The sequence below is a fragment of the Juglans microcarpa x Juglans regia genome, chromosome 4D, assembly GCF_004785595.1.
Source record: "Juglans microcarpa x Juglans regia isolate MS1-56 chromosome 4D, Jm3101_v1.0, whole genome shotgun sequence".
Lineage (NCBI taxonomy): Eukaryota > Viridiplantae > Streptophyta > Magnoliopsida > Fagales > Juglandaceae > Juglans > Juglans microcarpa x Juglans regia.
In genome coordinates, this window is record NC_054600.1 from 15,135,440 (window position 1) to 15,162,128 (window position 26,689).

Below are 26,689 nucleotides of genomic sequence, written 5' to 3' on the forward strand. Positions count from 1 at the left end.
TAGGGCTTTCCTGATAAAGAGTTGTGCTACACAAAAATTTCAAATTCTATACATTATTTAAAAATATATAATTGTATTTTTTTATTCTCATATTTCATATTTCACGAATGATGAAGGTTAAAAAAAAAAAAATTTCATATTTTAAGTAGTGGATAGAGTGTGAAGCTTATGTTTAAAATTTTTTCTCTGACCAAAAGATTGCACCTGTAATTTTTTTGCAAGGAAATACACAAGGATGGTCCCATGGTTGGCTGCTGCAAGGAAAATTGTTTGATCACTCCACTAACTGAATTGCTTGAGACATTTATTACAGAAAAATCTCATGAAAGGGAAGAGTGCACTGAGCTTGCATATCTCGAAATGGAAGTAAAAAATTCAAAACTCTGCACCTTTTGAATTCTAGAAAAATGTAGATGAACAAAAGCCATCTCCCAACCAAAGAAAGCACCACCAAGTTTTGAGAAAGAGCTATAAGAGTTGAACATCTCCAAAGCATCAATAGACCGAACTTCTAAACACCTTTGCATAAATTCAAAAACAAAATTAAGAAACAAAAACTACATCCGAGCTATTGCTCATACAAGGCACAGTAGGGATGTGAAATTGGCATATGATTGAGTGTGGCCACTGGTACGTGGAGTGGAATGAGGCTAAAGAGAGTTTGAAATTTTCAGAAGGGTAAGGCGGAGACACGGGCGACACATGAGAACCACGTGCACATTGAAGAGGGACGAGATTGGAGTTGGGAGAAGATGGAGATGAAAGGGTATTATAGAGTGGTGTGTGGCTGATTGTGGAGGCGGTTGTGTTTGGGAGTTTAGACCATTTCAGATTATTTTATTATTATTTACAATCAATTTATTATTATTTATAAATTATTTTATTATTATTTACAAATAATTTAAGGTATTCTTAACATGTAAACGTATGATGAGTTATGAATAAATACAAACATTACCAAAAATCCTAGAGAGAAATTATAATGTTTTAAAAAAGAGAAATAAAATGGAAAAAGTTGTGGGGTGACCTAATATTGACAAGGGTGGAATTATATCCACCGTTTCCTGCTAATCTATTTTAAGTTTTTTTATATTATTTTTTTAACACTATTAAATATTAAAATAAATTTTTAATATTATTAAATAATATTTTTCTAATCATTAAATAAAAAAAAATAAAAAATTAGAGCAGTAGCTCGCAGCGGGAATGTAGCATTTTCCTATTGACAAATCCGACACAGAGGGGGAAGGTCCATCCGCCCTGGAGGTGGGCAAAATGGAAGAGTACTTTCGGCTGGAGTTGTTTTGACTGGCTGCACGTCTTTGGTCGTCAAAGATTGGGTTTTTTTTTTGGGCAATATTTCCATTGTTTTGTGCTGACGCTCCGCACCGTGAAGACAAGTTCGGTGTGCCGTGTGAAATGTTTTTATCGTATGCCACATTTTTTATAATGAAAGGGGCTTCACGTGCTTATCATTATGTATTCAATTTATCAATTTGATATCTAAAATCAAACTTTGAATCAAGAATCTTTTGTGGCAATTTTCTTTTCCGAATACTTTCGTCTCAAAACTCAAAAGGTCCGAAATGTATAGATGAAAGCTGGAAGCCGATTTCCTTTCTTTGACAAAAATCTCGGGACTTTACCTACCGGCCTCTCAGTGACCATCCTCTTCGAAAATCCGTGTCGAGTTCACCCTAAGTCCCGAGATTCAATCGGTATATTGGGGTTTTCGGGCCATAAATTATTGGGGTCTGCTTCAAAATCACATGTTTCCATTACCCAGTTCCTGAGTTTTCGTCGAAAGGGTTTTTGCTTCGAACTCTAAATTCTCGCCCCGCAGAACCTAAATCTTCTTCCTGAGGTGCCTAGTTTTTGGCTGGATTTTCAATCTGGCTCTGCTTAAAAATTTGTAAAGATTCAGTATTTATTACCCAGTCTTTTCTGGGGGAAAAGGATGGTTCTGCAGTCGGTTTCGGCTTCGTTTCCTCTGACCGCAACAAGTGGCTTTTCTCGGTCGGCTAGAGTTGCCGTTTCGAGTGCGGGGAGGATCAATTCGTGTTGTTTTATGCGAATGAAGGAGCAGAGAAAGGTTGTTTGTGCTTGCGTGGCGCCTCCTCGAAATTTGGGAAGCGATGAATCCTCCACCACCAAATTCAATGTAGTTTTGTTCATTTTACATACCCAGTTTAGTAGCAAGCATTGCATTTTATTGTTTTTTGGTAGTCTCTTAAAACAGGTTCATATTCAAAAGAAATTTGCTCTGGTTTGTTAATTCCAATCGCGAAAAATCGCGTGCGGTTTCATTCACCAAACTATATTCTTCTTTGGAAATATGACAGTGTACTAAAATTTTCATGGAGTTTCCATCTTTCTTGTAGCTTATACTGATATCTATTGCTTGTTTCACGCAGTAGTAATTCTCTATCTAATGGCTAATAACCAGTTCATTCAGTTATGGAAAAATCCACGAACAGTTTTTGGATTGGATTTTAATTTTAACTGATATCATCCAAATTGCGATTTATTGACTTCTGCTGCAGTCAAATTTAGTTGCATTGTTTCTTATTAGTTTGTATTGACTCAAATTCAGTTGTCTTCACTTTGCTTCCTCTATCTAGCATTCAAATGAATTTTAACTTTAAATTTCTTTGCTTATATTCTTTCGCTTCCTATGTTCTTAGTTGGACTTTACTTATAAAAAAAAAAATTTCCTTAGTTAGATTGATGACTTGGTACGATATTATGATTCAAATGCTCAAATTCACTTCACACTGATCCATTTTTCTCTTCATAAAACTTATGTTGGATTATTCTTTTGTCTCTTTACCGTTTCCTGACATGGATTATTTTACTAGGATTCGTTTAAGTCAGAGAGTTTAAGCACAGTTCGGGAGCCTGAGGATGATTCTGATGTTCTTGTTGAGTGCAAAGATGTCTATAAGTCATTTGGCGAGAAGGATATATTGAGAGGTGTGAGCTTCAAGGTGATTTTTAATTTATTTTATTACGTGTTATCTATCTTAAGAGTGCATCTCTTGTGCACATTTCCAAAAATATTCAACAAACTGCAAGAAGGTGGTGTTGGGGCCTGTATACATATTATATGAATTAAGAGGTCTAAACATATATAGCTCTTTCTATGTGGAACATCTTTGGATAGCTCATGGATTTTTGGATGTATGCATCATTGGATAACCAGTGTTGTCTCTGTTTCATATTCTTTTAAATGTTTGTTTTAACCCTGAAGGTGACATCTAAATAGGGGTGACATCTACTTAGTCTTCAATCCCAAAAATAGCATGCTAGAGATAGATTGTTTATTGTGCCTCAAACATTTATTGAATAGCATCCTCTTGGTGAAGACTCTAGATTCTCGGGCCTATGAAAATATCCTCGATAGCATTTGAGCAATTAAAACATAAAGACAAAAAATACTCAGAAAAAAAACCTAAAGACAAAAAGTGATTCAAATACTCAGGTGAGGAGATACATCATACAATAAATTTTTGGATAAATGAATTAATGATTACAACCCATAAAAAGAAACCTCAATATTAAACTTAGTCTTCAATCACAAAAATAGCATGCTAAACATAGTTTCGTTATTGTACTACAATCACTTATTGAATAGCATCCTCTCAGCGAAGACTCTAACTCTAGATTCTTGGGCCTATGAATCTATTCTCGATAGCATTTGAGCAATTAAAACATAAAGATAAGCACTCAGAAAATAAACTATTCTTTAATGGGCTAGGTGGAGGTTCAAGAATAGAAAATATGCAGTGTATTCAGGCATAATAAACTATTATTGAGACTTCATGGAACCTGACCCATTGTGGAGGTTCAAGACTTCATGGCAGTAGTGGGGATTGCAGCAGTTTCCAATGGTTTTTTGGTGGTTACAGAACCCAAAATTGGGTGAGAAGGTAGTGTTGGGTTGTGGTGGTCTGGGATCATCCACTTTACCTGGGTTGTATAAATATATTTGAAACCTTGGTCCATTTTTAGTTGGGAATACAAGTTAGGAGATCAACCTATATTGTGATAAAATACTCTCTCTCTCATTCGATTGAATAAAGGGGTACTGAATATTTGCTGGTGCTTTCTATAAATGTTGGGATCTTATAGTCTTAATATTTTAAGGGATCAATATTGAGAATTTTCTTGGGACAAGATCTTGTGTACTTGCAAGGGGATATGTTGTTGTCATCGCGATGATTGGTTCGTCCATTCATTACAATCATGTTGATTAGTTTAATTGCTTTATTCAGTTCTACACCTGTATGTTTTTAAGTTGATCATTAAAGGTTTCAAAGTTGAGGGGGTTTGTGTTTATGGTACAAATATGTTCAAGTTTACTTATTGTTACTATTGTTAAGGATATGATCCGAATCAGATACCCTATTATATCAAATCCTAAAAATCTTTTTTTATTGATAATTTTTTTTTTGATAAGTAAAAAATATTATATATCAAAGGAGAAACCAAGTCTACTAAATGTATACAAGAAAACACCTTGCCCAAAATGACCCAAAAAGCCCGTGAAAAGAACAACCCAAAATACACCATACGGGTCCCCAGCCATTGTTTCTCGTAGAACTAAAACTCTACCCGAACACCCAACCCCAAACCCTTGATTCTCGTCTTCACAATGTCCTCCCTTTAGACTTCCCTCTAGTTGAGTTACCACCCTTAGCGTCGTAGTTGATTGCCTAAGAAAGATGCTGTAACTCCCTGCTTTTCTTGAAACTTTTGGTTTCAAGCGTGTGGCTTGCCTCAATCGCAGTGATTAGTTCATTGAATTGGTCTTCACATCCTCCATGTGAAATTTCCACAAACTGCTGAATCTCGTTAATTTTAGGCAAAATCCAGTCCGCTATTGGTGGAAGAGACACAAGGGGAGCAACGTTATCCCTAGACACAATATCCAATTGCACTCCTGACTCTAGACATTCATCTACACGAGGCACCAACGCCAAACCCTTTGGTTCTCCAGCAACTCCATTGGTTCACTCCAATGGGGACCATGATACCATTGGAGATTTTGGGGTAATAGCAAGTCCTTGACCTTTGGGGCTCCTACATCTCCTTCAGACCTTGGCACACCACTTTCCTTCAACTCTAATGAGGGAGCTTCAGAGACCAAGGGTGTAGTACCGACTATCGGTCTATCCTGTGTTACATGTGGCGAATGACATTCCATTACTGATGTCTCTATGCCGATAGCTGATGTAGATCCTATTTCAAACAACCTGGATTTTCTTTTGACTCGCCATACTCTCTTGGATCTAGAAATAGGGACAGAGCCGAATCTGATCTTCCGTTTTCCTTTAATTGGGTTTAAATGATTCGGGCCTATCTTGTTTCTTACAATCTTGTTGCTTCCAACTAAAAGCCGGTCTATTTTAGAAGACAAGAAAGCTATCGCTGCCTTCAGCTCGACAAGTTGGGTTTCCATCTCCTTTAAGGAATTGTGTATCTCAACAAGCTGGTCCTGAGACGTGATTTGCGGATCCTCTTCACTCTGAACTCCCAAAGCATGACCCGTCTTTAGAGCTGCACCTCGCCACTGAGGATGTACTAGGATCTTTGTGCACCTCCAAGTTTTCCTTCACTGACACGCCACCGACATGTCTGCTACGCGACTCCCTAGCAGAGCCACATCCTGCAGCACCTTGTCCTTCCAAACCGTCGCTCTCTCTCTTGCTGAAGGAAAAGTCACACAGCACCTCTCCCATCCTTCTCTAACCACTGCCCCTCTCCTCAGGAATGAAAATAAAATTCCTCCTCCCACCACCACCATACTCTTCTATTGCCATATAACGTCCTTGAGCATTTGAGCAACGGTGTGCTGTGAAACTGCGTCTACCTTCCTGGACAGTGGAGAAAAAATCTTATTTTTCATCCTTTGTGCACGCTTCCATGGCCTTAGCCAACCACTGCATTGTTATCAAACCCAAAACTAACTAAGAAATCACCCTTCGACCCTTTCAGTAATGGCCAACATATGCCCCTCCTTCACCAGAGTAAATGATTTAGATTATATGGCTAACACCATAGAAGAACCGATACTGACTAACTCCCCTTCTTCAACAGCCATTCATCATCACATTGAGACCAGATCAGAAATCTACTACACAGATACACGGCTAAGGACCACTGGTGAAGACCAACGGCTTCAAACTCAAAGCTTGACGCCTGAGTACTCCCAAAAGACTCACCAGAGAGCCTTGACTTAGTCTGTGTCGACGGCATGACCAATGGATACGTTGGGAGGATTGTCGAAGTGCTCTGAGAGACAACACAACGAGACCTAGGTCGTCGAAGGGTGGACTGACGCCGAAAGGCCCTCAGCGAGGTCGCCTGGGTCCGTCGGCTTTATCTGTGCTAACCGTGCTGTGTCTCTCGTTGGTAAGGGTGGGTGGTGACAGAACGAACACCAAAAATGGATCTCAGAAACGGATCTAGAAGAAAACCAAGTCGCCAGAGGGGTGACCAACGCCGAACGACCCTCAGCATAGACTCCGAGGTTCGTCAGTCTATTTTGTGCTGCTGGGAGCCACTCGCCGGCCTAGGTTACGGCAAAATGGATTTCTCTCTTACGGGTAATACTCCTTAGGCACAGGTGTATCTCTTGCCGGCGGGATGACCAACTTCGGACAACCCTCCGCGAGATCGCCGGGGCTCGGCGATGATATCTGAGCTAGCGGTGAGCAAGCACTCGCCGGCCAAGGCAGCGATGAGATATTATCTCTTACACGGGTGTTTTCTGAAGAAGGCAGGGGCTGTGGAGATAAGAGACTTTTTTTATTATTGATAATTAAACAATTGTATTAATAAGAATAGGCATAGCCCAAGTACACAAGATGGTATACAAGAGGTAACACCTATCTAGGAGGAAATGGAAACAAGAAAATCATGAAGATCAAGGCCATTAAAATCAACAGCTTTGGCCCATAAAGGCAAAGTTCTAACAAAAAATAATCTAAACTCCTTTAATGTGCCCTCCTTGTCCTCAAACATCTGGTCATTACGCTCCTGCCATACCCACCACAGAATACAAATAGGTACCATCTTCCATATAGTTGTAATTTGTGGAATACCACCTAGAGTTGTCCAACTGGCGAAAAACTGCACCACTATAGCAGGCATAACCCAGGCTAGCTCTAACCATTTGAATATATCGTCCACTAGCTCTAACCCAGTCTCACCACTGCTTTTACACATACAGCACCAGTTCACTATAATCCCTGTGCTTCCATAAGTTATTCATCGTCAGGATCTTGCCTAGGGAAGTTGTCCAAGCAAAAAACACTGCTTTGGGAGGCACTTTATTTCTCCAAATCGTTCTCCATAGAAAGTGATTGTTCAACAATTGTATGAGAGACTTATAGAAAGAGCGAACTGAGAATATACCTTTACCTGCGGGTACCCACCACAACGTGTCTGATCTTTGAGGACTTGGTTTTATAGAGGACAAGAGTCTAAAGAAGTCCTCAAAGCTGTCAACTTCCCAATCATACGCCGCCCTAGTAAAGCTAACATTCCATTGAACTAGGTCTCTAGATATCTCCATGAGTTCAGCCACTGAAGCTTCTTTCTCACCTGCAAGCCTGAAGACTAAAGGAAATGAGTACTTGAGGGCATTATCGGCACACCATATGACGGGCAAACACCCCCCATCCTCATCTAATATGCCTCCAAACTACACTCCATACGCCCCTTGTACCTCCCTAGTGCTCCACCTCCCCCATATACCTCCATACTTACAGTCAATCACCGACTTCCATAAAGCTTCTGGTTCTTCCACATACCTCCTAAAAATCTAAGGAGATAATTGGCAGGATTTATTGGCTAATTATTATATAAGTGAGTAATTTAAATATATGCCCAGGAAAATATTATCACACACACACACACACACACACATGTTCTGCTAATTATTTATTTGAAAGAGACAGAGAAAACAACAGGTCACAAAATATGGAAAAATAATAACCATGATTCATGTTTTACATGCATGGAAATTTGAAAATACACATTTAAGTCCCCCACAATTGTTTCCATAATATATCCTTCCCTTTTAATCTCGTTTTTATGATAAAAATTAATATTTTTTTCTTCCTTATAGACGTGTATGATGTATCTAATGCGTATCCTCTCATATTTGAGCATATCTGGTATGGATATGTATCAAGTATGATACGACATATATTTTGAGTATGAGTATCCAAGCCTCCTAACTAGTGAAGGATTCTTTGGTCAATTCGTTTGGGTTTGAGGGTCGTTTATTTTCTTTTTCTTTTCTTTTTTAAATTTCTCGTTTTATGTTGCATTAATTTCTATTTCTTTGTTTCCTTCATCCCTCGTATAGATTAGACATGGGGAAGCTGTTGGAATAATTGGCCCTTCTGGCACTGGGAAATCTACTGTTCTAAAAATTATTGCAGGACTGCTTGCTCCGGACAAGGTAGATAATTGGATCTTTCATATGCTCCTAACCTTGCTTAACTGGCTTACGATTGACACTTTCAATAAGCTTGATATTATATGAATCTGTTACTCCTTGAGTGCTGTCACACTGCATCTCTCTGTTTAATGAGCAGGGAGAGGTTTACATACGAGGTAGAAAAAGAGCTGGTTTGATCAGTGATGAGGAGATATCTGGCCTTCGAATTGGATTGGTAAAGTTTCATTTAAGTTATATATAACTTAGTTATTTTGGTTTTCTAATGTGATGACCATTTTAATTATGTTTTACTACATACAGGTGTTTCAGAGTGCAGCACTTTTTGATTCTATGACTGTCCGTGAAAATGTTGGTTTCCTTTTGTAAGAAACAGTCAAGCTATCTTCAGAAATATAGTATCCTATTATACTTTTCTCGTTGGGACTTTGTGCAGATAATACTGAGTTTAATTTATTAATAACTTGAAAATGCCAGAAATGTTAATTTCTGTTAATTGCTTAGGTACGAAAACTCAACCATGTCTGAGGATAAAATTTCGGAGCTTGTGACAGAAACCTTGGCTGCTGTTGGCTTAAAGGTATGTTTATGTGTCAATTTCTGTATACTGGATCATGATTATCTTTTCAATATTCAAATATTTGGCTTAATTGAGCATCACTAGGTATGCAAATTATAGCTTTTGAAATTATTCCCACGGCACTTCTTTTTTTTTTTTTTTTTGGGGGGGGGGGGGGGGGACTGGACAGTTTTTCACGTATGATTTTCACTCAAGTTTTGTGTCACCTTTTCATTTCCCATATCTACATTTTTCACGTCATGTAGAGTTGGGAAGAATTTGAGGCTTAATGAATTAGGGCCATCAGATAATGTCAATTCACTTCATGTACTAAACTGAGAAATCTACTTGTCATTTTGTCTAGTTTTGTATCTACGTTTCTGTAGAATGGCTTTGCTGATGTACCTTAAAGATTTCCTATCTTGTCAATTTGGTGGAAACTTGTATTGATTGAATTGTTTCAAATTCCTGCGAATGCTTAATTACACCAACAACTAGCAATGCTTGCTGGCTTCAGTCCCTCTTCATTCCCCTTCCCTTCAGCTTTGAAGTTTTCTAAACTTCAGATTTAAATGTATTCAAAATCTCACTGAGTGCTGTTCAGCAAGTTGAAGATCGGTTACCATCCGAGTTGTCTGGTGGAATGAAGAAACGAGTTGCTCTAGCTCGATCTTTAATCTTTGATACGACAAAGGAATCAATAGATCCTGAGGTATGTTGAAGAAATGAATAGATCTGTTGTAGTTTCCTCCTGACTTTATCTTTCTGGGTCTTTCTGCATTACTATTTAATTGATGATACTGTATTTTCTGATGGTGTACTTTATTTTGCTTTATTTTTTGTGGCTGAAAGTTATAGGTGAAAGTATATCTCTATTTGGAGGCTTTCTCATAGGATATATCTAGCTGTCTTTTCTTGACATGGTCGACAAATTCAGATTGTGGTGCTCTATATGAAACTGGAACATACCTTGACCCTTATATTAAAAAAGGACTACATAATGTTACTTTTGGATCTTGATTAGCAAGACCCGTGTTTAAAATAGGCTGCTCACAAGGTTTGGTACACATCTGGGTTTTTAAGCCAGAAGTTGAGCTATGTCCCAAAAAAGTTGAAACCTCTGTTTTCCTATAAAGAGAACTAAATTACCCAATCCTACTTCTCTTCTTAAAAGAAGGATCACAGCTCTGAGAGCAAGGGATGGGGCCATATGGTGATTCATCGAATAATCCACTCTACAACTCAATTCATGATTTATTATTTGTATGGCATAACTGCAATTGGTTGCTGCTTAATTAACCGGGTTCGTTAAAGCTTTTATTTTTATTTTTTCATTTTTATCTCTCTGCATATGTGCATGTGTTCCTGCCATTACATTCACAGGAATAAGTAGTGAAGATCCTATTGTTTGTTGTGGAACCCTATCTTGCGAATTCTGGACCCATGGTGCAGAATTACTTTAGAGACTTGAACAATATTGTTGAGACCCCTAATCTCTGCAGAAAAAGCAAAATCTCCCAAACTCTTCTACAGTAGTAAAAAACAAAAATGGGATTATTGAATGCCTATCAATGTTTCTCTGATACGAAGTAAATGTTAGGTTTTGGGGATAGACAGAAAGAAATGGATAGAGGGAAAATGATGCGCAGTTCAACAATAATGCCCTACCCTCTTAAAATTAATTTTCCAATCAGGTAGAGAATTATGGTTTTTGTTTCTATTTACACAGTTTAGCTATACTGGGATTCAGTACTTTTTATGATTTTTGGGACTATCTAACTGGCAAATATGCCAAAACTATATCAGTTTCATACAACTCCACAAATGAAACACCTTGTAGAATGGGCATCCTAAATGGTGAGTTGATGTATCTCATTTGCACCCATGGACAGGTGCTCTTGTACGATGAACCAACTGCTGGACTTGATCCAATTGCATCCACTGTTGTTGAAGATCTCATCCGCTCTGTCCACATGAAAGGTGAGGATGCACTGGGAATGCCTGGCAAGATAGCTTCCTATGTTGTTGTTACTCACCAACACAGTACGATTAGAAGAGCAGTTGACAGGTTATCTTTCGTCCAAAATCTCTTTGTTATGCTCTCCCCAGGTCTAAGGTTCAAATCCTCTTGGGTGCTAACTAGGGGCCATCAGATTGGGAGATTTTCCTCTTGAATTACCCAAGGTGCACTTGAGGGAAACTCCTTGCCGAGGGCCTGTGCACTCCCGGGATTAGTCGGGATACTGTTCCTGGACACCCGGTACCAATCAAAAGGAATAAAAAATCTTTTTTTATGTTTGTTGCAGAGCGATTTGGCAGTACTAATCAAAAGTTTGTCTATAGGTTACTGTTTCTCCATGAGGGGAAGGTTGTCTGGCAAGGAATGACTAATGAGTTTACGACTTCAACAAATCCAATTGTTAAACAGGTAATGACATCTTTTTAATCAAAATAATCAATAGTGTATTTTTAAATTTTAAATTTTAAATTTTAAATTTTTATTGGTTTGGGAAGTTGTTGAACTTCATGATGATTCTGAGCAGGTTTACATCTTTAATTGTGTTTTCAGTTTGCCTCTGGAAGCTTGGATGGACCAATAAGATATTAGAACTAATCCTATGGCAGTAGACATTGGACGACACATGGTCATTGATTCTTAGGAGGCTGCAGAATTTCCAGGCCCAGACGGAGCACGCATATTTAGCCTCTGCCTACCTTCTCTGCAGACTCTCTCTCATAGCCAGCAATATTTGAGTTCCCCAATGGGACTTTTGGCTGGCTCTAAGATAATTCGTGCCCTTGCATCTTTGCAACAATCTGGTGTCTGTTTTTAGAAAGGAGATTCATAGAAAAGATAGCTAAGCATAAAACTGAATTCATAAAGTGATTGTGTTCTTAAAGTAAAGGTTTAATTCTCTCTCTCTCTCTCTCTCTCTCTCTCTCACACACACACACACACAAACACAACGAAAAGGCTAACAATTAAAAATTTATAAAAAGTAAAGAAAATTAGAACAAAAGAAAAGCATTAAACCAAATGTTAGATCTTTTTGTTTTAAGAAGATTTTTTAAAAATCCAAAAAACAAAAGCTAAAATCCAGAAAAATTAAGAAAAGGAAAAAAAAAAAAAATGTATTCTTTTTTTAATTTGTTATACTTCTTTTTTTGGTTTTCGGTTTTTTTTAGTTTTCTTAGTTTTTTATTGTGAATTCTTTTTTCAAGGGTACTCGCGTCAACATTTCTATTAAGGGATACATTTAAATGTTTTTCATTGTTTGGCAGGAACATAATAATACATTGCCAAGATATACTGTTTGGATTACAAATTGTAATTTCCTAAAGCATCATTAACACTAGAAAGTTGCATGGTGTTCTAATCATTTTGGTATAATTAAGTAGGGTTGAAATGGTGCGAATTGAAACATTGGAAATGTAGACAGTGAGGTAATCTTACCTTAGACAAATAGTGCCTCCCACTCAAGGGTAACGCACATGCAACACGAGCGAAGAAATCACTCGTGTATCTATCAAGTTATATCAATTTGTAAATTTATTTTTGTGTAATCTCTTTGTGTATATAACAGTCTTATTCTTGAGAGAGAAGAACACATTCATTTATAAAAAGCACTAAAACACAATGCAAGAATAAGAAAAACGCATTAGGAGGGAAACTTCAAATATGTAAAATGAACAAAGGAAAACACTACTCCCACCGAGTAATCTAAACGATTTTTTTTACTGATTTTTTTTTTTTTACTTAATAATTAAGGAAGTATTTTTTTTAATGAGTTTGTGATTTTTTTTTTGTATTTTTTTTAAATGTTTAAAAGTGTTTTAAAAAATGTTTTAAAAAAAAGCCAAAGAAAAAGAACTTTTTGACTGTTCGGTGAGAATCCTCTGTGAGTGTAGCATCACCCATAAACAAATGGGACAAAATTTAGGAAGACAATTAACCAAATTCATATTGTCTGGAGTCTTGTAGTAATTTTAATTTTTATAAGAGCCATGGATTGCATCTCTCTCTTCATTAGGGTTGGGCTCCGACTCTGATGGAGTCGGAAAGCCCAACTCTGACTCCAATAAGATTTTTCAGAGTTGAAGTCGGAGCGTTAGAGCAAGACATGGAGAGAGAGAGAGAGAGGATTCAGTCGGAAGCCACCGTTTAACGCCACCGTGATGATATGGAGTCTATAAACATCTTGTCACTTGAATTTGCAGTTTGCACCAGCCGGCTTGAACCAAAAATTAAAAACAAAATGAAAAACGACTGTGATTTTCAAGTTTTTAACCAAAAATTGAAAGTACATAAAAAAGTAAAGTTGATAAAGTTGCTTGAGAGAATGACACTTTAGCTGATTCTTAAAAACAACCTCGTAAAAGGTAATAAAGTTGGTTTAGACAATGAAAACGAGCTAATAGAAAATGGTAGAGGATTGCTAAGAAATTTTTGGTCGGAGTTTGGAGCCCATACGGACTTCGATTCTGACTTTGATTCATACATTAAATTTCGTAATGACTTCGACTCCGACTCCAAATTCCAACTACTCTGATTCCGTTGGAGTCGGCCAGAGTCGAAGCCGACAGAGAATTTGCACAACCCTACTCTTCATACCTGGACATATGGTAATGACCTCAATTAACTAAAACCCAAACATCCAAACTATTAAATATGTCATTATACTTAACGGATACTATTATTGGAAGCCACCATTGCTACTTTATTATAAGGAGTTTGGGTAATACTACTCTTCATCCTCTTTTTCTCCTTTTTTTTTTTTTTTTTTTTTTTTTTTTTTTTTTTATCTCCAATACATATCTCTAGGATGAAGAAGATTTACTCTTAAAATAGTAAATCAAAAACACTATTTTACAATATAAGAAAATGCCAAATTATTGTTATGGATTGGTGTTCATGTGCAAAAGCGTGGAGAATTTGTTGACCATTTATGACTTTGTGAAGTTGCCATGACCCTAATGTATGGTGCTTTACTAAAATGAGGTTACCTTAGGTGATGCTGAGAAGAGTGGTTGAATTTCTAGCAAATTGGAGAGATCTGCATGAAAATTCACAAATCACGACAATTTGGAAAATGGTTACAATTTGTCTATAGTGGTGCTTTTTGAGAGAGAGATATGAAAGATGTTTTGAAGATTACAAATGGTTGATAGATGAGTGTAGAATATTTATTTATAATATTTTATTCCATTACTCGATTTCAACAACCTGAATATTCATGACTTTCTTCTATCCTAAACAATCCTATAAAAGGTGTTGCTCTTACATATATCCCATGTACTTGGACTATGCCTCTTCTACTTCTCTCATCAATAAAGTTCTTATTTACCCATCAAAATGAAGATCAACAACACTTATCTTTTTCAGGATTCATTACCAAACAAAACACAATGGTGCGTCTTTGATTGCAATTATGTCACCAAGTTGTGGCATAAGAGAAGGGGGCAAACATATTTGCTGCTAAATAAGATCCAAACATAAAATGCATTTCCACTCCATAGACAATGATTTTCTTAATTTAACTTGAAATGAGATAAATTATAATTAACTACAATTATATACAAGAAAATGCATTCCCATTTAGGTGCGGTTTGGATAGTGAGATGAAATGAAATGATTTTAGAGGAAAGTTGAATAAAATATTTTTAGAATATTATTTTTTAATAATATTATTATTATTTTGAGATTTAAAAAAGTTGACTTGTTTATTATATTTTGTATGAGAATTTAGAAAAGTTGTAATGATGAGATGAGATGAAATAAAATAAAATAAAATACTCTCACTATCCAAACAAGGCCTTAGCCTTTGAGCTCTTAGGAGGGAAACCCTTGCCGCCTAATTTTTTCTCCAATTTCAATTCTGATTTTAATTTTCTCATAAATTTTCTCTTCTTTTAAACCTAATTTCTTTTTTGTTTGGTTCACAAATGGAGAACCCCATATGAAAACCCTAATTCTTCTAAACTCCTAAACCTCACATAGAAGCCTAAGGTGTCTTCCAAATCTTATGTTTCTATTGTGGGAGAATTCCATCGAGTAGAACTCACCTCAATCCAAGTATCCTACATAGCTCTACCTCTGAAGCAAGCCCAGACCAAGAACGGTAAACCGACAGTATTCTTCACTCCCCTTGAGGTTCAATGATCTGAAGCTATCCTCGAATATGTGTTGGTGACAAGATCTGGCACATCCTTCGATTGTGGGTTTTATTGATTTGAGACATGTCTTCATAAAATTGCAATCGGCTAAAGATTTGGCCAAAAAATATGAACAAAAGATGCACATCATAGAATTCACACCAAATGAAGAGTCACTCATTCCTTTCGTATGTGTACGACTTCCCTTACTGCCTTTGAATTTCTGTGTCAAATCCTATTATTTAAAGGCTATTATGCATCCTCTTGAAAAAATTTTAGCTACCAATTTATCTACACTCACACACACGTCCATCCTCTGCCAGTATATGCATAGAAATGGACCTGTCAACCCTTAGGTAAAATGCTATTTGGATAGGTAATGGAAATGAAGGCTACAAGCAAAAACCTGAGTATGAGAGATGTCCTAGCTATTGCAAGCATTGAATACTTCAAGCACATGATATCATTGATTGTAGGAAATTGTCAAGCTAAGTTGAAAACATTGAAAATGATGTAAATGACAATTCAATTGTCCCTATTGTTGGAGAAAAAATGGGTTCCTAAAAATAAAGTTGTTGACAACAGCTTAGATGAGCCCTCTAATCAGAAAACTATCCCTAGTTCATCTTCAAAACTACCTCCCATCCCGAGCAATTAAAAGCCGAACAATGAGAATCATGACAAAACACCCATTTTAGCAACTGATGTGGCCCATTGACGTTGTTCCAAATGTCTTCCAAGTGTAGAAGTGTCAAGTTGTATCAAGAATGAATCCAGGATCGTATTCCACAGAGACAAAGGGTTTATGTCAAGTGTTGGTGGGATAAAGTTCTAGTATATGAACAAATAAGAATTGTCATGAACATTGTTTTTGTGTTTTTAATATGTTTGAAAAAAAAATGTAAAATGAATTATGAACAAAGGTAAAAAGGGGTTTGTGATTTGTAAATGTGACGTGCCATTCTAAGATGGTGCTTGCTAATGTGAAATGTAAAATGAAAACTGAAATTTTACAGTAAAAGAAAGGAAACAAAATATGTAGTAGAAAATTATGATTTGATTAAAGAAACAAATACCTAAACTTCAGGTCTAGCTTTAGTTGGCTATGACTATTGTAATCTCAATCTCTTTTAGTTTTTTTGATTATTAATCCAGCCAAGGTATTTATAATCGGAGGATTTGACTTTGGAAGTTCATTTGCAATTTTTTTTTTTAAATTATTAAATGGAAATAGAAAGTCAAGTTAGCATCGAATCCTTGCATTCTTTCAAGCATCTGATGTGCCTTTTGTCAACAACAAATCTTAAGCAAGAGATTCAAGTCATTTCTGAGATAAATCCATTAACAAAACAGTAAATGAGAATCAATAAGAGCAAAGACAATTTTCATTACAAGAAACCACAACCAGTTCAAGCTATTCCATCGGCTTAGGCTATAAAAATAGCCTTCCATACTCAATGTAAAAACAAACGAAAATACTAAAATCAGCATTGCTATTCAAAGATAATTGAAAAGAAAGAAATCCCTTGTTCTTTTCAGAGAATAGCACCAAAAAAAATCTCAAAAGTCTGGAAGAATCCCCCGTCCTCAAGCTCTCTGGCGCCCCTTTTTTTACTTTTCTTAAAACCACGCCCCTTCCCAAAAACTCTACTACAAATCATGTACATGTCCAAGGACCACTTTCGATCACAATCTATGTATATCCTAGGGACCACTTTTTCTAATTTCAGCTTCAATTTCGTGTATTCTCTCCTGGCCTGTGCTCTGCTTTTTCTCTCTTTTCATCCATCTCGTGCATGCTCTGCTTCTCATGTCGCCCACGTTCGGTGGCATCCACTAACCCCATAACTGACTTCCGCCCACTTGGTTCACGTCCCATATCTCCTCCATAGCCTCTGACTTAGCTGTTGAGGCTTTCCCTTTTTCTTTCCAAAAATGTTTTGCAGCCTATAAGCATAATAAGTGTTTATCATTTTAAGAGCAAATATGAAACTTTTGTCTCCAAAATATTGGCATCAATTAATTTGGCATCCAATACTAGAATTTGATGCATAATTAAGTGCTCAACTCTTCTTTGATGAAATAAATAACTCACTTAAGCAACTTAATTATGCATTTTTAACATTTTATCAACCCCCCTCCCAACTTGGTTTTTTCTAGTCTCTAGCAAATAATGTGATCAAAGAGTGAAGGATTAAATTGCCCTCCAAAATCTATGAACTCAAAAATCTCTACTAAAGATCAAATCATGTTCAAGTTTTTGGTATTAGAATGAAGTTAGGTCAAGTTATAATTCAACACAAAGGCTTATAAAATTCTCAAGAACTCAAACAAGGAAAATGTATTAAAGCTGCATATCTTTGAGTGCATCAAATGTGTGATCAGGTTGCCATTTGTTGGTTTCAAGATTTCTCACAATAATTTTAAACCAGTAGCTCTTCAAGAAAAACCAAAAAGGCTTCACTCCAATTCAAAACCATTACACTGAAGGCTTTCACGTTATCACACTTTAAAAGACTTTTTCTTACTTGGAAAAAAATTATGGTGATAGGCTGCCTTTTCCAATGCACTTGCACCAGTTATTTTTCTTTGATCTCTAGCCTGTCCCTTTTTTATGTATTTTACCTCCAGTTTTTTTTTTCTTTTTTTTTTTTTTAATAGATGAAGTTTCTCATTTGCTATTCCTAGGCCATTAAAATATGGTTCATTGAAGTTCTTATTAGTTGCTTGGATGAAAACCACTGATTGATATCGAACAAAACAACAAAAGCATCTACTTGTGTCTATTAGGGTCATCAATCAATAGTTTTGAAATACATTGCCTAAGTTTGAGTTGCTAAGACTTTCATATGGTCCTGCGTTGAACTTAAATCTAAACCAGTGGGAATTAGTGTAACCCAAGACTACCACTATCTAATCTTAAGTAGAGAGGTTTGGAAACAACGTTTTTTTTAAAGACTCTCCTTACCCCCACTCAAAATGAGCAATGTCTTCACTGAATAAAAGAGATGGAAAAGTATGCAAAAAATAGTGCAATAAATAGGAGAAGAAAGTGAGGGATGTCACCTGATAGAGAGAAAATAAACTAGAAGACCAGAAAAAGTAAAAGAAAACCTACAAAAACAAAAACAAAAGAAAAAAAAAATACAAAATGGAAAATAAAGAAAGTAAAGGAAAACAACAGAAAAAATAATAAACTAAACAGCAGTAGAAGAGATGGGCTCTTGCAGAGGGACGGTGGTGTCCTCTGGAGAGAAGTTGGTCAAGAAGAGTTTAAGGCATTGTCCATTTACTCTAAAAGTATTTCCATTTTGAGGGTTGACCAATTCAACTAAACCTTATGGAAAAACAATCTTAACAACATAAAGTCCACTTCACCTAGACCGTAATTTTCTGGGAAAGATATGCTTGTTTGGGAGTGATATGGAGTAGAGACCTTATGGTGGACACCATACTTTTTCATGAGGGTAGCAAATGATTTGTTACGAAAATGGGTCCCATTATCACTAATAATAGCCCTAAGCATGCCAAATCTAGCAAAAATGTTCTCCTTCAAGAATTCAAGCACTACTTGATGGTCATTTGTCTTACATAGTATAGCTTCGACCCACATAGAAACATACGCTATAGTGACCAAAATGTATAGACATCCAAAAGATGAGGGGAAATGTCTCATAAAATCAATCCCCCAACAATCAAATATTTCAATGACAAGAATGGGTTGCAAATGCATCATATTTCGTTTAGTGATTGCACCTAAGCGCTGACATGACTCACAAGTTTTGCAAAAATTATGAACATCCTTAAACATACTAGGCCAATAAATTCACTTTGCAAAATCTTTGCTACATTTTTGTTAGCTAAGAAATTACCACCACATGCTTCAGAATGACAAAAAGAGAGAACACCAGAAATTTTAGCATTTGGCACACATTTTCGAATTATTTGGTCTGAACAATATTTGAACAAATAGGAATCATCATAGAAAAAATAGTCTGATTTGAATCGGTGAAGATCCTAGGCACTCCAATTAGATGGGATTCTTCCTGTAACTAAAAAGTTAACAATGTCAACACCAATCGAAAACAATTGCTTATCAGGAAAAGAGTCAAGAACAGGTGTTGGTTGCTCTGTTTTAGCAATTGTGAGCCTAGAAAAATGGGCTACCACATCCTCAACCCCTTTCTTGTCCTTGATGATAATGTTGAACTCTTGGAGTAAAAGTATCCATCTGATCTGTCTTAGTTTTGCATTTTTCTTTGTCAATAAATATTTTAGAGCTACATGATCAATAATGATGACTATAGGAGAACCAAGAATATAGGCTCGAAACTTCTCTAGAGTAAATACTACAACAAGTATTTCATTTTCAGTAGTAGAATAATTCTTTTGAGCAGCATTTAAAGTTTTACTTGCATAGTAAATGACATAAGGAAGTCTGTCCCTACGCTGTTCATGCACAGCTCCTATAACAAAATCACTAACATCACCCATAATTTCAAAAGAAAGTGACCAATCAGGAGGTTGAAGAATAGGAGCAATGGTTAGCAAAGTTTTAAGTCGACAAAAAGCTTCTTGACATTCGGATGTCCAATCAAAATCTACATCATGTATCATTAAGTGACATAGAGGCTTAAAAATATAGCTAAAGTCCTTAATAAATCTCCTTTAAAAATCAGCATAACCAAGAAAATATCTAATGTCTTTTATTGACTTAGGTGTATGAAGTTTAGAAATCGACTCAATTTTTGTTCTATCTACTTGAATTCCTCTAGATGAAATAATATGTCCAAGAACAATGCTCTGTTGAACTATGAAATGACACTTCTCCCAATTAATCAACAATTGCTTCTCTTCATACCTGGTCAAAACAGCTTGTAAATTGGTTAAACAACTCTCAAATGGATCACCAAATACAGAAAAATCATTTACAAATATCTCTAGCATGTTCTTAATCATGTCACTAAAAAGCTAAGTATGCATTTTTGAAAAGTTTCTGGTGCATTCTATAAACCAAAAAGCATTCTCCTAAAGGCAAACGTACCAAAAGCACAAGTAAAGGTAGTCTTTCTTGATCCTCTGGTGCTATTTCCAATTGATAATAACTAGAGAATCCATCTAAGAAACAATAAAAAGCATGTCCAGCAACTTTTTCTAAAATCTGCTCAAGGAAAGGCAATAGAAAATGGTCTTTTCGTGTGGCTGAGTTAAGTGTCCTATAGTCTATACACATCCTCCAATCTATGGTTACACGTGTAGACACTAGCTCATCTTTCTCATTTTTCACCACGGTCACCCTAGATTTCTTTGGCATTACCTAAATAGGGCTAACCCCTTTGCTATCCGAGATGAGGTAAACAATACATCAAGCAATTTTAGCACTTCATTTTTAACTACCTCCTTCATTGGGGGATTCAAAATTCTTTGCATTTCTTTAGAAGGCTTTGCATGCTCTTCTAAATAAATCATATGGGTACACACCAAGGGACTTATACTTTTTATATCAGCTATTGTCCACCCAATGGACTTTTTATACTTCCTAAGGACATCTAACAACCTATCTTCTTGTTCACTGGTTAAGTGAGAAGAAATTGCCATAGGGAAGGTGCTTTATGGTCCTAAGAAAGTATACTTCAGCTCCAATGGAAGAGGTTTGAGGTCCAAAATTAGAGATTGCTCCTCTGAAGGCTTGAGAGTTGCTGTCAAAGGTGGAAGTTGCTCAAAGTTTAATCTCCATGGTGATACAACTTGCTGACCTATTAAGGAAACATGAGATGAGTCATAAACATTATCAAATAATTTCAAATCATCTTTCAATTCCTCTAAAGAATTAGTAAATTGAAGGTAAGATGCAGAATCTTCATCAATGAAAGTTTCTAGCAAGTTCACTTCATAAACTTCCTCGACTTCTTGCGGTTGCCTACAAAGATTGAAGATATTTAGCTCCAAAGTCATATTTCCAAAACTCAACTTTAAAACTCAACTTCTACAACTTATAAAAGCATTAGAAGTGGCTAAGAAATGTCTTCCTAAGATAACAGGTGCTTGGAAGGTTGAATGAGTAGTCAATTGCATGTCAAATACCACAAAGTCTACCGGATAATAAAATTTGTCTACTTGAACTAAAACATCTTTCACAACACCTCTAGGAATCTTAATGGACTGATCAACTAACTGCAAAGTGATAGAATAGATTTCAACTCACCCAACCCAAGCTGAACATAAACATTATAAGGCAATAAGTTCACACTTGAACCTAAGTCTAATAATGCTAGGCCAATTTTTGAACTCCCTATCATGCAAGCTATGGTAGGGGATCTTGGGTCTTTGTATTTGGGAGGGAGGTTGGTTTGGATAATGGCACTAACTTGCTCAATAAGAAAATCTTTTTTTTTGCACATTCAATTTTCTTTTTACGGTGCATAAATCTTTTAAGAATTTAGCATAGGTAGGAACCTGTTGAATAGCATCTAACAGAGGTATATTAATCCTAACTTGCTTGAAGATGTCAATGATTTTAGCTTGATACTTGTCTTTGTGCAAAGGGGCTAGCCTTTGAGGAAAAGGTGCGGGTATATTGCTTCGAACTTTTTCAGGTTCTAAGGGGTCTTGTACATCATTTTCAAGAGGAGGTCTAGAAGTTTTACAATTCTTTTCTACCCCTTAAGTTGGTATGTCAAATACGTTGTCATTTCTCAAAGTTGTAATAGCCTTGACTTGCTTGACATTAGAATCTCCAATTACACTTTGAATTTGATGGTTTTGGCCTTGGGGATTAGGTTGAGGTTGTGCAGCGAACTTCCCTTTCTCTTGAGCACTCAAGATTGTGGCCAACCTGGTGATTGAACCTCGGATGTCAGTGATTGCTTGTGAATTTTGACTATGGATGGTAGCTTGGCTTTGCATGAATTGCTGCAAACTGGTGGCCAACTAGTGGACAGTGTCTTCAAGGTTCTTTTTCTTAAGTTGGAAGCGTGTGGTTGGCATATTGAGATGGTCCTACCCCTAGGGGCTGTGTATGGTGCAAATTGTGAAGGTCCAGCTGTGTTAGGTATAGGTAAAATAGCTTGTTCACCCCTCTAACTGAAGTTAGGATGATTTCTCCATTTCGGGTTGTAGGTGTTCGAATAAGGATCTGAAAACGGTTTAGAGACCATATTGACAGCATTAGATTGATCCAAGAGAACTTCTTTAAAGGCTGGGATGGTTGGGCAATCGTTAGTTGAATGCCCTTGGTCCTCACAAATACTACAGCTATTGGTCATCTGAGGTACAGTTTGTACCTCATTCACCTTCTTCAATTCTATGGTTTCTAACTTCTTAAAAAATAGCTAACCTAGCATTCAAATCATATACCTCCTACAAATTATATTTCCCACCCCCCGAGAAGGTCCTTGAACTTTCAGACCTATCATAAATATTAGAGGTATCCCATGATTGTGCATTTTTAGCTAGATAATCAAAATACTCGAAAGCTTCCTCAGGTTTTTTGTTAAAAAATTCTCCATTACACATGTTTTCCATAAATTGCCTCTCTTTTTTTATTGTAAACCCTCATAGAAAAAACGAGTAACACGCCAATTCTAATAACCATGGTGAGGGTATGCATTTAACAAGTCCTTGAATCTCTCCCAACACTAATAGAACGTTTCAACATCTTTTTGAGCAAAATTCATCATCTATCTATTTAAGGCATTAGTTTTATGCATAGGAAAAAACTTTTTCAGGAACTTAGTTTGCATTTCTTGACAAGTTCCTATATAGTTCTAGGCCTTACAGAGTTTAACCACGTTTTAACTTTGTTCTTTAGAGAAAATGGAAACAACTTCAGTCTAATCACTTTCTCAATGCAAGTTTGATCTATGAAAGTTGAGCAAACTTCCTCAAACTCTTTTATATGCAAATATGGATTTTCAGACTCCATGCCATGAAAATGAGGTATTAAAGGTATCATTCAAGGTTTGAAGTTAAAAACATTTTCATTAAGAGGCAAAATGATGCAAGAATGTGTGCTAGTCCTAATAAGCTAAAGATACTCTCTAAGTGTCCTATTTTGATTAACAACCATCATTTCTTCATGCTCTTCTTTAGTCATTCTGCTTTATGTTTCAGAAGTGGAACTAATGGAAATGGATACAAAATTAGAGTATGTGAGGGACTCGTCCTAACTAATCTATCCGTAGGATCACGAATCCAATTAGACATACGAATTCCACAGCATCTCTAAATGTATTATAGCATCAGATCAAATGAAGTTGCAGCCGTAAATTTATGAAACAAAGATACAACAATAGGATTATGGACTTAAGCATAGAAAGTGTAAATAAAAGTGAAAATGAAACAAACAAAAGAAATGAAAGTTCAGAGATCACCAAAGTTGTGAAGACGTTCATAACACCAAAAACTTCATATTAGCAAAAGAAAATCACTCTAATAGACATCGATGTCCACCGATGTCTCCGGCAACGGCGCCAAAAACATGACGTTGTTCCAAATGTGTTCTTCCAAGTGTAGGAGTGTTAAGTTGTATCAAGAATGAATCCAAGATCGTATTCCATAGGGACAAAGGGTTTATGTCAAGTGTTGGTGGGATAAAGTTCTGGTATATGAACAAATGAGAATTGTCATGAACATTGCTTTTGTGTTTTTAATACTTTTGAAAAGAAAATGTAAAATTGATTATGTACAAAGGTAGAAAGGGATTTGTGATTTATAAATGAGAGGTGTCATTCTAAGATGGTGCTTGCTAATGTGAAATGTAAAATGAAAACTAAAATTTTACAGTAAAAGAAAAGAAACAAACACCGAAGCTTCAGGTCTAGCTTTAGTTGGTTGTGGTTGTTGCAATCTCAATCTCTTTTAGTTTTCTTGATTGTTAATCCAGTCAAGGTATTTACAATCGGAGGACTTGCCTTTGGAAGTTTATTTGCATATTTGTTCTGAAATTCATAAATGGAAATAGAAATTCGAGTTAGCATTGAATCCTTGCATTCTTTCAAGCATCTAATGTGCCTTTTGTCAATAACAAATCTTGAGCAAGAGATTCAAGCCATTTCTGAGATAAATCTATCAACAAAACAGTAATGAGAATGAATAAGAGTAGAGACGATTTCCATTACAAGAAACCACAACCAGTTTAAGCTATTCCATTGGCTTAGGCTATAAAAGTAGCCTTCCATACTCAATGTAAAAACAAACGAAAATACTAAGAAAATCAGCATTGTTATTCAAAGATAATTGAAAAGAAAGAAATCCCTTGTTCTTCTCAGAGAACAGAGCAAAAAAAACCTCAAAAGTCCGGAAGGATCCCCCCTCCTCAAGCTCCCTGGTGCCATTCTTTTACACTTCTCAAAACCACGCCCCTTACCAAAAACTCTACCGCAAATCGTGTACATGCCCAGGGACTACTTCAGACTACAATCCATGTATATCCTAGAGACCACTTTTTCCAATTTCAATTTCAATTTTGTGTATTCTCCCTTGGCCCGTGCTCTGCCTCTCTTTTTATCTATCTCGTGCGTGCTCTACTTCTCATGTCGCCCACGTCCCTTGGCATCCACTGACCCCATAATTGACTTCCGCCCACTTGGTTCACGTCCCACATCTCCTCCATAGCCTCTGACTTAGTTGTTGAGGCTTTTCCTTTTTCTTTCCAAAAATGCCCTGTAACCTACAAGCACAATATAAGTGCTTATCATTTTAAGGGCAAATATGGAACTTTTGTGTGCAAAATATTGGCATCAATTAATTTGGCATCCAGTACTAGAATTTGATGCATAATCAAGTGCTAAACTCCTCTTTGATGAAATAAACCACTCACTTAAGCAACTTAATTATGCATTTTTAACACTTTATCACCCCTTAAACTAACGACAAAAATATTTGTGAGTCTATTCAAGTTGATGACCAAAGTGAGAGTGCTCACAGTGTTTATTGACAAAGAATCACCTCTTGGTTATGTTATGCAGAACGACCCATCTCTGGAGAGGTTCTTGTTTATAATTCTTTTGCTATACTTGCTAATGATTTGAATATTGATTCTTTCATAAATTTACAAAGAGAAAAACAACATTCAAAAGCCATCTATTCAGATTCTGAAGCTTTGAAAAATTCAGCCAAAAAAGAAAGGTTTAAGAGTTATCAAGGTCCTTTAGGCCCGGTTTGGATACAAAAGTTCTTCCAACTCATCTTAATTCATCTCACCTAATTATTACAACTTTCTTAAATTCCTTACAAAATATAATAAACAATTCAACTTTTTCTTCGAAACAATAATAATATTAAAAAATAATATTTTAACAATATCTTATTCAACTTTTAATTTTCATCTCGACTCAACTCATCTCAAGTCACTATTCAAACCTCCCCTAAATTTCAAAGGATGTGGACTAAGCACCCTCAATTTCTAGGTTTTGTTTCTTCTAATTTGAATCAGCCTTGTTATCACTATGGGTTTAATAAATTGGTTTTTACACTAAATGTTTGAAAAGTGCTTTGAAAGCTTGGAACCTCTCAGTTTTTGGTAATATTTTTCAAAATCTTGCTAATTTATGTGGTCAAATCCAAGTTGTTGAACTTTTTTGAAAATTTCTTCTCTTAATTCTGATTTGGTCTTTTTTGTGAAATTTAGAAAAAAAAAAAAAGAAAAAAGAAGAAGATTATAACGATAGGCTGATCTAAGAATAAGTCTTTTTTAAACAAATGTCTAGAATTCAAGAATTATATGTAGGTAACAAAAACAACATTTTTTTTTTTCTTTTATCAAATGATTGCTCACAAGAGTGCTTCTATTCTTCCCTTGCTTTTCCTAATGGATCCTCATCCTATGATCATAACATTATTTATTCAATTAATGTGGGTTTTTTCACAATCAATTAACTGATTCTCACACTCTTTCTACCAACTCTTTGTTTGATGTTATTCCTAATCCGATTTCTAAGGAAGATAATGCCTTCATGATCAAACTTTCTTTTATAGAAGAAGTTAAGCAAGCAGTCTCAAGCATTCCTTTGGATTTGTCTTCCAATCATGTTGGTTTCTCCTCCTCTTTTCACATCTTTTGATGGTCTATTATCCATCCCGACCTTTTTGAGGTGATTACTATTCTTTTCATTCTTTGCCACTTGGTGTAAAGCATATTTTCATTTCTTTAATCCCTAATAAAGATGATCCCAGTACTCTGTCAGATTTTAGACCCATTAGCCTTTGTTAGGTGTCTTACATTATTTTTTTTCTAAAATCCTAGTTTCCTCATCTTGCCACCACTAAGCTTATATTAGCCCACTATGGTGCTTATGTTGAAGGAATGATCACTATTGATAGTATTGTCTTAGGATTTAACCCACGGCCTTGCTAGAAATATCAGAGAACATAACATCATGCTTAAATTTGACGTGGCCAAAGTTTTTGACAGGGGCAATTGACATTATCTCTCTCATGTTTTTCTTTCCTTTGGATTCAATGAAAATACTGTCTCTTTATTTCAGAAATGTTTTTTTAACCTCACT

General features: G+C 36.1%; 1 protein-coding gene and 1 non-coding gene across 2 annotated transcripts; both read left to right on the top strand.

Moving 5' to 3' along the window:
* The first annotated feature begins 1,398 nt into the window (after positions 1–1,398).
* Positions 1,399–11,951, top strand: LOC121260639 (protein TRIGALACTOSYLDIACYLGLYCEROL 3, chloroplastic). The gene is made up of 10 exons (XM_041162584.1): positions 1,399–2,161; positions 2,859–2,987; positions 8,378–8,473; positions 8,610–8,687; positions 8,774–8,835; positions 8,975–9,050; positions 9,634–9,741; positions 10,922–11,097; positions 11,373–11,457; positions 11,599–11,951. Exons 1-10 carry the CDS (start codon positions 1,958–1,960, stop codon positions 11,635–11,637), a joined length of 1,053 nt encoding a protein of 350 aa, XP_041018518.1. The 5' UTR covers positions 1,399–1,957; the 3' UTR covers positions 11,638–11,951.
* Positions 11,952–22,769: 10,818 nt separating this feature from the next.
* LOC121261768 lies at positions 22,770–22,877 on the top strand. The gene has a single exon (XR_005939989.1). It is a non-coding gene; the product is annotated as a small nucleolar RNA R71 (small nucleolar RNA).
* Positions 22,878–26,689: the final 3,812 nt, after the last annotated feature.

Bases quoted from the DNA above. Each gene is read 5' to 3' on its own strand.
- LOC121260639 (XM_041162584.1), top strand. From the start codon at position 1,958: ATGGTTCTGCAGTCGGTTTCGGCTTCGTTTCCTCTGACCGCAACAAGT. The intron at 8,836-8,974 runs GTAAGAAACAGT...TTAATTGCTTAG, and splicing joins GAAAATGTTGGTTTCCTTTT to GTACGAAAACTCAACCATGT. The intron at 9,742-10,921 runs GTATGTTGAAGA...ACCCATGGACAG, and splicing joins AGGAATCAATAGATCCTGAG to GTGCTCTTGTACGATGAACC.